This window comes from Neophocaena asiaeorientalis, unplaced genomic scaffold, assembly GCF_003031525.2.
Source record: "Neophocaena asiaeorientalis asiaeorientalis breed wild unplaced genomic scaffold, Neophocaena_asiaeorientalis_V1.1 scaffold251, whole genome shotgun sequence".
Lineage (NCBI taxonomy): Eukaryota > Metazoa > Chordata > Mammalia > Artiodactyla > Phocoenidae > Neophocaena > Neophocaena asiaeorientalis.
This window is the reverse complement of record NW_020173377.1, coordinates 10,168,698-10,181,719: the sequence shown is the minus strand read 5'-3', so window position 1 is coordinate 10,181,719 and position 13,022 is coordinate 10,168,698. Positions and strand designations below refer to the sequence as shown.

General features: G+C 42.5%; 1 protein-coding gene across 1 annotated transcript in view; it reads left to right on the top strand.

The window, feature by feature from the left end:
- Nucleotides 1-13,022, top strand: part of CADPS (calcium dependent secretion activator) — a gene marked incomplete at its 5' end in the record, with an annotated part of 468,533 nt that overhangs the window by 210,152 nt on the left and 245,359 nt on the right. Inside the window, one exon of the mRNA XM_024746317.1 lies at nucleotides 8,031-8,264. Coding sequence (XP_024602085.1) covers nucleotides 8,031-8,264 — 234 coding nt within the window. The remainder of the gene's footprint in view (nucleotides 1-8,030; nucleotides 8,265-13,022) is intronic.

Sequence of the window (13,022 nt, the reverse complement as noted above, 5' to 3'; positions counted from 1 at the left end):
TAACACCTATCCTTCTCAAACTCTTCCAAAATATAGCAGAGGGAGGAACACTCCCAAACTCATTCTACGAAGCCACCATCACCCTGATACCAAAACCAGACAAAGATGTCACAAAGAAAGAAAACTACAGGCCAATATCACTGATGAACATAGATGCAAAAATCCTCAACAAAATACTAGCAAACAGAATCCAGCAGCACATTAAAAGGATCATACACCATGATCCGGTGGGGTTTATCTCAGGAATGCAAGGATCCTTCAATATACGCAAATCATCTCAGAATGGGAGAAAATATTTGCAAATGAAGCAACTGACAAAGGATTAATCTCCAAAATTTACAAGCAGCTCATGCAGCTCAATATCAAAAAAACAATCAACCCAATCCAAAAATGGGCAGAAGACCTAAATAGACAGTTCTCCAAAGATATACAGATTGCCAACAAACACATGAAAGGATGCTCAGCATCACTAATCATTAGGGAAATGCAAATCAAAACTACAATGAGGTATCCCCTCACACCAATCAGAATGGCCATCATCAAAAAATCTACAAACAGTAAATGCTGGAGAGGGTGTGGAGAAAAGGGAATCCTCTTGCACTGTTGGTGGGAATGTAAATTGGTACAGCCACTATGGAGAACAGTATGGAGGTTCCTTAAAAAACTCTAAATAGAACGACCATACAACCCAGCAATCCCACTCCTGGGCATATACCCTGAGAAAACCATAATTCAAAATGATACATGCACCCCAGTGTTTATTGCAGCTCTATTTACAATAGCCAGGGCATGGAAACAACCTAAGTATCCATTGACAGATGAATAGATAAAGAACATGTGGCACATAAATACAATGGAATATTACTCAGCTATAAAAAGAAATGAAATTGAGTTATCTGTAGTGAGGTGGATGGACCTAGAGTCTGTCATACAGAGTGAAGTAAGTCAGAGAAAAACAAATACCGTATGCTAACACATATATATGGAATCTAAAAAAAAAAAAATGTCATGAAGAACCTAGGGGCAAGTCGAGAATAAAGATGCAGACCTACTAGAGAATGGACTTGAGGTTACAGGTAAGGGGAATGATAAGCTGGGACAAAGTGAGAGAGCTGCGTGGACATATATACACTACCAAACGTAAAGTAGGTAGCTAGTGGGAAGCAGCCGCATAGCACAGAGAATTCAACTCGGTGCTTTGTGACCACCTAGAGGGGTGAGATAGGGAGGGTCGAAGGGAGGGAGACGCAAGGGGGAAGAGGTATGGGGACATATGTATATGTATAATTGATTCACTTTGTTATAAAGCAGAAACTAACACACCATTGTAAATCAATTATACTCCAATAAAGATGTTAAGAAAACCCAAAAAACTCTCCCTTGGCCCACACCACTGGGTATTTTGGTACCTAGTAGGATGTTACTGGCAACTTAGAACTAGACTTTCTTGGACAATGAAATAGGCAACTAAAGTAAATCTTGGTCAAAGTATATGGAGGGTATATTTCAAAGTATATGGAGGGTATATTTAAACATTCAGGAGGATTTCTATTGAGAATCTTCCCACTACTATCTCCTGTTTTCCTGGAAATTGACTGTCTTCTTTTGCAATATTCGTTCATGCCAATGGCCCCCTTGCCACAGTTACTTGGTTCTGGAAGTGGACTCCTCACCCAAGTGGAACTAATCACATCTCCCAGCCTGTCCCGGCCATTAGTGATTGGTCCAGAAATGGATGCAGCTAAACCAGTGAACCCCTTCACTGGGACCTGTGGACTGTAGGCCAACAGAGCTATGTCTTGTAGTGGTAGAAAGATGTCTGCAGCCATGTTCATTTCTTCAGTGTAGGGGAAAGAAGATAAAAGAGTGAAGCTAACATACATACAGAGATAAACAGAATATACTGAGATCCTCAGGGTGTTCAAGACACTGAATCTACTTCTTCCTGATCGTCAACTGTGTAACTGTTTTTCCTTCAGTTTAGTTGGATTCCAAGAAAAGGAAACTCTACTTCTGCTTAAACCAGCCTGGCTAATACTGAGGAAGAGTCAGAAGTATCTCATCTACTAAAAATTAAATATCAAGTTTTCAGATACAGGCTAGTTCCTGAAAAGATATTGAAACAAAGCACCCATGCTTATCTTCTTTTAGCATGCCCTGATTTTTCTATTTGTAGCATCACAGTGAATTTTATTGAGGGTGTGCAATTCAACCCATATGGCTAAACGTCAGCTCCTGTAAATATCATAACCAGAAATTCCTGGAGATAGATGTCATCCATCATACATAATTCACTGTGTTCTCTGAATTATAAGATGGGTAGAGTGTCTTGATTGCAAATTAGAAGCACCAACTCAAGGAAGCTTTTAAGAGAGGGGATTGATTCTAGGGATCAAGGAATGTCTCACAGAGCCCATGGGCAAGGTACAGCCAAGACCTAGGAAGGGAGTGGAGCCAGGGGCCACCAAGTGGTCAGGACTTTCCCCCTTCCCTTGAGCCTGTGTGTCCCATTCATTATTCCTTCTTTCTCTGCAGACCATCTTTCTTTGCTTCTCAGATGGGAAACATGGCTGTTCCACAGTTCTCCGTGTTTCCAGGATGGCCAAATAGAAAACCATTTAGCCAGTCAACCTCTGTCTCAAATCTTTCTCCCAATGTCCTCTTTCCGCTTTTCTCACTACCCCCTCACATTCACAATTTCAAGAGTCAGTCTTCTGACTGGCCCCGCTTAGTTCAAGGGCCAACCCCTAGAGCAGTCGATCAGTCCACCGTGGAAAGGGGGTGAGGTCTCAGTGAACACGTGGATGCTAGAGATACATCACTGAGGGAGAGGGTGGTACCGACAAGGTAGGGCTCTGGGTGGGGTGATCATTATGAATTGGGAGCCTCTCGAAGATGTGTGCAAAGTAACTGTGGCTTTAATGCGGTGTTTACTATGTGTCCAACTCTCTTCTAAGCATTTTACATTTGAGAACCTACCTAACCCTCCAACAACTTTATGAGAAAGGTGCTCCCAGTATCCCCATGTCATAGAGGAGGCTGAAGCACAGACATTAGAGGCCTTGGCCCAACTCATTCACTGACCAGAACCTTCTCTCTTAACCAGTATGCACACTACCATTACAAAATGCCTTCCCAAACATAGAGCCTCATTTCCCCATCGCCCCAGTCCAAAGATCCAACATGCCCTTCGCCCAGGCCTTCACCTTTCTGCATCCTGACCTCTCTCTGCTGATCAGCCCTTTATTAATTTGCCCTGGCTGTGCAATTCATGTAAACTCCCATTTAGACCTGTGACAAATGATCCTGCGAGTTAACGATGATTCTCCGCAGTTCAGGCACATCAGAGAGTTTAAGTGACGTATCAACGTTGACCCAGCTAGTAAGTAGAAAGCCGAGTGCTTTAATTCCAAGTTTCACGGTCTTTCTTTTGAGTAGTCAGATGACAGGCAGTTACACCAGGGCAAGAGTGCCCCCAGCTCCTCCCTCCCTGATGGTTGCCCCTCCGGGAAACTGCTTCCTCTCTGGCGCGAAAATTTGCCGTGCCTTCCCTTCAGTTTATCCAGAAGCCCAAAGGAAGCAAAAGCAGCAGGCGGAATGGGCTCCTGGGCTTCTGAATCCCTTCCACGTTGATTTCCTTGGCATCTGGAAACGAGGTGGTGGGGACCTAGGTGGTTCCGCCAGCAGCCTTCTTAGGCTCACGTGCTTACAGAAGGCAAATGTTTGTCTTTTCTTCCTGGGAGAGAAGGGAGGCAAGTGCAAGGTGGCTTTCCTCTACCCGCAACCCTACCCTGTAATCTATCAGTTCAGTCACACCAACATCCAACGAACGAATCATCAGAGATGGCTGTGTGAGCCCTCACTGTGAACGTCAGATACGCTGCCTTAAAAGATCCATGAAGAGATCTGAACGCATTTTTTTAAAATGTGGTAGAAAAGACTTCTTAATCCCTGCTCAAACATTTTCCCAAATCCTCTCATGTTGACGTTAAAGAGTCCCCAAATTTCACCCAGGGATTAAGCCTAAATGGTGTGATTAGAAGTTGACATTGGAGCTTAAACAGGCAGCTTGTGGCATTAGTGCTGCTGTGATATTTGCCAGTTCTTTTGGCCACGTTTTGGGTAAAATTCCAAAATTCTTGAGCTGATTATATAAGACAAATACTACAGCTTTTAAAATAGAGGCAGAGGTCTGGGAGTGAAGCACCATTGTTTTTTCAAGCTGTCATTTCAGTGGGGAGTTGCCATTTAAACCGCATTCTCTGCAGAAGCAAAATGACCATCTCATACCACGGTCCCGTTGCAGGTACTAATGATGTGCCTAGGTGAGAAGCGACATCCACGTATTTCCCTGATGGAAAAGTTCTGCTCCATACATGCCAACAACCAGATAAAAGTGGAATCCTCTCCTACCAGAGAATGATGGCACCCCCAGCTTACAAATGAATGTTGTGGTACCTGGCATCTACCCTGTGTCCAAGCACATGGTAGAAATTTAGTTCAATTTTTGGCCTGCAGGAATGTGTGCAGGGAGCATCTCCCTGACTCTGGCCTTTGTAAGGCAGCTAAGAACCCAGAGGAATCTGAGTTCAAAGAAAAATCTAAATGCCAAGGGCGTTCATTCAAGGAAAAGGAAGTCCACCTAATTCAAAGAAGCTAAGGAAGTAAAACTAAGCCACTTAAGGACAGCTTTGAGTAAAAGGACCAATCCAGGAAACTATTAATATAATACCTGTGCCCAAAATGCCTTCTAACGTCTGTGAGGCTGATTTTGAAATGTGTTTATAGTGGGGCTGCCGTTGAAAACCCCTTTAGAAAGTCAGCCTAGATGGACAGAATGCTATTCCTTCTCAAGGCTTAAGTACTCAGAGTAGAAAAATGGCCTTGTTTTCCCTTGCAGACTTCAGTGGGTTTTTTTAAATTTATTTTTTATTTATTATATATATATATATTTTTTTGTCTTCATTGCTCTGCACGTGGGCTTTCTCTAGTTGAGGCGAGCAGGGGCTACTCTTTGTTGTGGTGCGTGGGCTTCTCACTGCGGTGGCTTCTCTTGTTGCGGAGCACGGTCTTTAGGCACGCAGGCTTCGGTAGTTGTGGCTCTCGGGCTCTAGAGCGCAGGCTCAGTAGTTGTGGCGCACGGGCTTAGTTGCTCCACAGTATGAGGGATCTTCCTGGACCAGGGATTGAACCCATGTCCCGTGCATTGGCAGATGGATTCTGAAGCCCTGCACCACCAGGGAAGTCCCTAGACTTCAGTTTTATAAGCATCTTTTTATGATGTCATTAGGAACTGTCCAAGTTCTGGGAGGAGTGGTCATTCTTTGGATTTGTCCAATATTCTCCTGCAGAAAGTTTGGTGGATGCCAGCTCTGGGCCAGAGTTGTGGTGTCTGTAATCACTGGGTCTTCTTCCAAAATTTCAAGACTGTGGAGTTAAAAGGCCTTGAGTGAGTCCCAAAGATGGGTGTGATGAAGGGACCGCACTTGAGAGTAAGGCTGATTGGCGGGAGAGAACCCACTTCACAGACACAATGGTTTTTCTCTCCATCTCCATGGCAACTGCAGGGCCAGCAGCTGCCAGTAAAATCAAAGATACACTTACCCAGCTCCTCCAATATCCCATATAGTTATAAGGTTTGGGCCCCAGTACAAGGACGAAAGAGATAGATCAGTGTCCCAGCCTTCAGGCTGTTTGTATGTAACATGTGCTGCTTGGCAGCCTTTAACATCACTTAACTTACCTCATTCTTCTCTTCACTCGTTAGAAGGACCATGTTCAAAAGAAGATGGGGAAGTATTTTGTGACCACATTCAGTTGTATAGACCTTCTTGGATTCGTGGTTGCCTATTACATATTTCTCAGGAAAGAGCAAATAAAAGTGGCCCTGTCTCAGCCAACTCAACCCGGTGTCAAACGCTTCCTCATCCTTCAGACTCTCAGCCTAAGGGTCACCTCCTCCGGAAGGCTACCCCTGATTCTCTCAGGAAGAGGTCACTTCTCATCTACTTCCATCAAGCATCTACCTTGACGTTTCCTTAAAGATCTTTCTCTCTGCTAGCTGTAAAGCTCCAGAACAGTTCGCATCCTTTCATCTTGATCTCCCCACGCCTAACACTGTGCCAAGCACAGTTTGGGTGGCAGTAAATATTTTCTAAGTGATGATGGCCCAGCAGCCCAGGGCCTTTGTCATAAAGGATACCCACATTTTTGAGGCTCACATTTGTCCTCTGATTGAGCCCAAGAATGATAAAACGCCAGCCCACTGTGCAAAAGTTTCGAAGATATGAGTCTTGAGTATTGAAAGGAAAATAAGAGAATCTCAGGCATCTAAACTGCAAGAGGAATAACTTGGCTTTCTTAGAATTAGAAAACCAATAAAAGTCAAAGCTCCTTTCTGTGACTCTAAATACCCTCCCCTCTCCTCTTCTCTTCCTTCCCTCCTTCCTTCCTCTCTCTCACAGTCTCTCCCCCCCTCTGTCTCCCCATCTCTTTCTCGCTCTTTGTCAAGTTCTTAGGCTGCTTCCACTTGGTCCAACATGGACAATATGGCAACCACCCAAGGGTCTATCTTTATGATCTTACTGTTGCAGTTTCACCACTGATCGCAATCTCAACATCTCTCAGTTCAATTGCTTGAGAGATTAAATCCAGTTGATTGCTGGCCACTTGGTAGAATTAGCTGGATGACTTTAAGTCAGGTGCCCACATATTAGACATCTTATTTTTCTGCCACCCAGAATTGGCAAACCAATTCATGTTCCGTGGGACCCAGGTGGAGTTCTACCCTGAGCCACAGGGACAGAGGAAATAACGCAGGCCTAAGCAATTCAACATGACATCACTGGCCATGGAAACTGGTTCAGGGTATGCACATAAGTCAGATTTCAGGTGAGGATTCTGAGATAAAAGATCCTCCATCTTCTGTGAGCATTACAGGAGGAGATGTTCACTCTTCCTTTAGATAGTGTGATGTGGTGTTGTGAGGTACAGATCTTTAGCAATCTTTTTGTCACGTTAGAAGGAGCCAGACTGAGCATGAAGCCAGCCCAGAAGAACCCAAACCAAGTTTTGGAGGAAAAACTCAGTTATAATGATATTATCTGACTCCTAATTCCAGTCTTGTCTGAAGCTGGTTCTACCCTAGGACATTTTCAAACCTATACATTCCTTCATCGTTTAAGCCAGTTCAAGTGGATTTTTCTGTCACTTGCAAAAAAAAAAAAAAAAAAAAAAGTCAAACTGATTTGATTTGCCACTCACCTGCTCATTTATGGAGCTGGGCTGCAGAGAGCACATTCATGTTTCAAGTGGGAAATGATTCTTTGAGAAGGTGATTGATCCAAACTCTATTCATCTGAGGCACCTGGACAACTCAGAGGTATGAAGTTGGCTAAAGCCTGTTGCCATTACAACTGAACTCTTAAGCAATGAAAAAATACAGAGTTCAGTTCTGATACTGAACTGCTTTATCTTCTCTTCTAAGGAATTTTAATCATGTTTCTCATCACTTGTTTAATTTTTTTTCAATTTTTCTTCAAAACAGTTAACTATTCTTCTTAGAAATAGCCACAGGCTGTGTTTGAAACATCTCAAATGAGCTCCTTTTGAATTATTCATGTGAGAAAATCTCTATAGATATCCAGAAATAGGGTGCTTTTCTGTCTCCTCAGCTTCAAAACAACTGGCTGCATTTTGCTAAAAAGAAAAACTGTTTGAATTGAGACCGGATTTGAAGAACATCACCCCATTTTTCTTTCCGTAGATCACATTTGCTGGAGAAAACTTGGGTGGGGGGAATAGAACTATCATAAAACATTTGCCTCTTTCTTACTATATGTTTATGTATGTGTTTCTTACCTGTTAGAGGTTATAAATAACCAGAAGGCAGGCAGCTGTCTACCCAACCCAGCTGAACATTTTTCTAGCACGTTGCCACGATATCTGGGCAAATGTCACTAGTGGTAGATGTCAGCAGAGCTCTGGACTGTGTTTACTCCTCTGCTCATTCCTTTCTCTTTCTTTACAAGGAACGCAAATTTCCCAAGTTTGTATCCAAAGAAATGGAAAACATGTACATTGAAGAGCTGAAGTCATCCGTCAACCTGCTCATGGCTAATTTGGAGAGCATGCCAGTTTCCAAAGGCGGCGAGTTCAAGCTTCAGAAACTCAAACGCAGCCACAACGCTTCCATCATCGACATGGGTGAGGAGAGTGAAAACCAGCTCTCCAAGTCAGACGTCGTGTTATCTTTCTCCCTGGAGGTAAAAGCCCTAGACCCTTGAAAGTTTCCTGGCATCGCAGGCAGGACATGGGTGATGAGAGGCCTCACAATCAGCTTGTTTTCCTCCTTGCACCCCAGGAGCAGTTATTAAAATAACAGCTTGCTCAGCGTAGCTCAGCTAGTCGGCAAGTAATTTCCCATCTCCAGGAGACCATACTTTTTCCTTAGGAAATGTAGTCCTAAGAACCACTTACTAAATTTAATGTTGGATTACTTTCCCCAACTTAAAGCAGCCCTTAAGGGTTTTGTAAATACCTTGTGCCAATTTAGAGAGTTTAACATTTTGGCAACCTGTGTTACAGAAAAAGCAATCTAGTATCATTTCATGGTGGGTTGTCAGTTTTCTCTCCCATTCTCTCTCCCTCTGGCTGCCCCATTAGAGAGTCCCTTGTTGCAGTGGAGACTCTTTTAGTTTGTCTCATCACCCCAAGAAAGAACCCATTTGGGCCAGAACTGTGGCAGAAGGCTCAACATGTCAATATTTCTCTGTAACTTTTACTCACATGTTTGTTTATCATATGTATAATCTGAGGAGTAGATCTGATCTAACCACATCAGAATCATTGAAAACTGGTTCAACATGCACATTTCCTGTGCCACCCAGAACTGTTGACCCAGAGCTCTAGAGGATGAGAATATAAAATGGTGCGGTCACTTTAGAAAACAGTTCGGTGGTTTCTCAAAAAGCTAAACATAAAATTACCATGTGATCCAGCAATTCCACTCTTAGATATCTATCCAAGAGAGATGAAAACACGTCACCACAAAGACTTGCTTACAAATGTTTATAGCAGCATTATTCGTTATAGCCCCAAATGGAAACAACTTAAATGTCTATAAGCTGGTGAAAGGGCAAAATGTGGTTCATCCATATGATAGAATACTCTTCACCAATTAAAAGGAACAAGCTACTGAAACATGCTTTGATTTAGATGAACCTCCAAAACATTATGCTTAGCGAAAGAAGCCAGACACAAGAGGCCACATATTGTTTGATTCCATTGATACGAAATGTCCAGAAAAGGTAAATATCCAGAAACAGAAAGTAGGTTAGTGTTGCCTGGGGCAGGAGGTAGAAATGGACATAAGGGACCTTATTGGGGGAGATAAAACTGTTCTGAAACTGATTTATGATGATGGTTTCTACAACCTAGTAAATTTATTTTTTTAAATATTTATTTATTTATTTGGTTGCACCAGGTCTTAGTTGTGGCAGGCGGACTCCTTAGGTGTGGCTTGCAGCTTCCCTAGTTGCAGCACATGGGCTACATAGTTGCAGCTCGCTAGCTCCTTAGTTGCGGCACGTGGGCTCCTTAGTTGTAGCATGTGAACTCTTAGTTGCGGCATTACTGTGGGATCTAGTTCCTCGATCAAGGATCGAACCCAGTCCCCCTGCATTGGGAGCGTGGAGTGTTCACCACTGCGCCACCAGGGAAGTCCCTAAATCACTGTATTGTACACTTGAAATGTGTGAATTATATGATACGTAAAATATGCCTCAATAAAATTGTCAGGAATAAGAGCTCTAGGCGGAGTATAGCCCTGGAATGTGCATTTTAATGAGATGCCCAGGTACTTCTTACACTCCAAAGTTTGAGAACCATTCGTAGCCTATGAAAGCTCAACCCCAAAAGGATTTTATGATAATCCAACATTTAGGGAAACCAAGAGAATAGATCCGATTTCTATAGATTTAATTAAAATTTGTAAAGACTAAATTAATATATGAGAACATCATTAAGGCTTGCTGTGAATTAACTGCAGGTAATTTGTTTTACTGTGCTCAGTTCAGATTGAGATAGTCACATTACAGGGTTTTCAACATGTATTTTGCAGGTGGAAGAGGCAGTATTCAATTAAATATAGAGCACTTGGTGTGTGAAAAACTCATCAGTGTAATTTCACACAAACTTCCTTTCTTTTTTTTTTTTTAATACTGCCACCTGAGATACTGAATGCTTTTTCTTAGGTGTCTTTGGATTTGATTATTGCCAATTAAAGGTGGTAATTTATTTCCTACTGCCTCTTGTCTTCCTCCTGAAAGGTGGGGGGGGAAGTGGTTTATTGATATTCATGGAGCTTTTAAATCTGCAATTTTCTAATTCTTCATCAGTACTCAATATTACACAGCTGATTATCTAAAATATAGATGTGGGTGAGTCCCCAACCATACTGCCAGACGTACGTGATTCAAACAGGCTGTAACTTGTAAGTACAAGTACTGAATGAAATGCTCTAGGGTTCCCAAATACTGTTTAATTAGAACACTAAATGGCACATCATACTAAACCAGCCAGCAAAAGGCATTGAGTATCTATTTGTGAATGTGTTTTGGCAGACACAGTTAGGGGGGTAAAAAGAGAGAGAGAGAGGCCTGTCACAGCATCAGGGCAGACTAGGTTTGAATTCGCAGGTTGGTACAAGACTTATTTTATGTATTTATAGAATTGCATGGCTAGAAGGGACAGCAGAGAATAGTTACCTGGAGTAAGAGAACTGAGGTCCAGGATTACAAGTGACATGGCCCTGGGTGGGTGGAGTGCTCTGATGAAAAATAATAGGTATTTGTAGAATCCTTCACCATCATTCACTCAGTGAATCCTCACAACAGTCTTTCAAGGCATTTGCAGATGTGGAAACAAAGCCTTGGAGTGGTTAAGAACCTAGCCTATGATTACACAGCTAGTGAAAATGCAGATTCGGGATTTGAACGCATCTTTAAAATTCTAAAAATTGTATTCTTTCTCCAGTGCCTCTCATTTCTTTTCATTTGATGGTTCTTTCCACCCAGTGTAAAAATTTCAATTACATACATCATCTCATATGATCCTCACACAACGGCCATGGAGAGAGAGAGAAGACGTATCGTTATCCCCACTATACAGATGAGGAAACTGAGGCTCAGGAGATTTGAAAGAAAAGTGCAGTGACTTCAAGGTCAAGATCTGCCCAACATCACATGAGTAGTACCCTGGCTCCTGGATCAGCAGCATCAATATTCACATCATCAGGGAAATGGTTAGAAATGAAAAGTCTTACATACACACACTACTGTATATAATATAGATAACCAACAAGGACCTACTGCATAGCACAGGGAACTCTACTCAATATCCTGGGATAACCTATATGAGAAAAGAATCTGGAAAAGAATGAATATATGTATATATACAACTGAATCACTTTGCTGTACACGTGAAACTAGCACAACATTGGAAATCAACTATACTCCAACACAATTTTTTAAAAAAAGAAAGAAAATGAAAAGTCTTGGACTCCACCCCAGACCTCCTTGTCAGCAACTCGGGAGGTGAAGCCCAGCCGTGTCTGGTTTAACCAGTGCTCCAGGCGATTCTGATTCACATTAAGTTTGAGAACCCCTGGGCTATTAAGCAGCAAAACTGACCTGTGAATCCTGATTCAATGCCAGCCCTATTGTACTTCCTTGCATCAAGCCCATTAAAAAGCGTACATTTTTTGCACACCCACATCCTTCTTGTGTAATGCCATGACCTCTTTTGGAGTACAATCGAGTAATTTTTTTTTTTTTAATGTACCTTGGTCTTTAGAGATCTCTGATTGTGAGTCATTTGTTTCCGATTTTTAAATCATTGTCTCTCTCCTCCCCTCTGTCCCCTCCTCTCCTCTCTTCTCCCTTCTCTCTGATGAGCAGCACCCACCACTAAATATGAAAATAGCAGGTGATTGAATGGAGTTTGAGGGTAGTGGTGGGAAATGCCAGGAATTATGAATGATATAACTTGTTCCATCAAAACACCAGCCTTTTCCCTCAGTCTAGACAGAGAGTATGCAACTACAGGCCTTTTTTTTTTTTTGACCCAACAGTGTTGGCCTGCACAGAGTTTATGTATTTTATTTCTCCCCTTTAAAATTATTGTCAAAATTTCAAAATCAGATTTCTGACTTTGATTCTGATTCATATTTCCATTTTCCAGTAAGAGAAATTGGAGTCTTTGGTACCTCTGGACTGGGGTAAAACAAGGCAACAATGGGCTGCAACTGAATAGCAACTGCTCCCTTTAAATGGAGTGCTCCCGTTTGCCACAGTCCCCACTACTCCCTGTTGTATCTCTGACTCTCATGCTAAATGGTACTTGCCCTTTATCTTAGCGGTTGTGTTATCACTTATTTTATTGTAAAGAGGAAAGTGAATTCCTTGGCCTATGTTTCCATCACGTTCTGAGTTAAAAGCTAGACTATATATATTTTTTAAATAGGAGAGTCTATTTCTTGTGGAAATGAAAAATCATCTTATGTGTGTGTGTGTGTTTAATTTTTATTTACTTATTTATTTATTTTTGGCTCTTTTGGGTCTTCGTTGCTGCACACGGGCTTTCTCTAGTTGCGGTGAGCGGGGACTACTCTTCGTTGTGGGCGCACAGTCTTCTCCTTGCGGTGGCTTCTGTTGTTGCAGAGCATGGGCTCTAGGCATGTGGGCTTCGTAGTTGTGGCACACGGGCTCAGTAGTTGTGGCTCGTGGGCTCTAGAGCGCAGGCTCGGTAGTTGTGGTGCACGGGCTTAGTTGCTCCGCGGCATGTGGGATCTTCCCAGACCAGGGCTCGAACCCGTGTCCCCTGCATTGGCAGGCGGATTCTTAAGCCCTGTGCCACCAGGGAAGTCCCCATCCTATGTGTTTAACACAGAAAAGAGTAGCCCATTTCATATAACCTGTCTAGCTCCTATGAGCATTTGAGTTAGTGAACCTTGTCTTTCCATC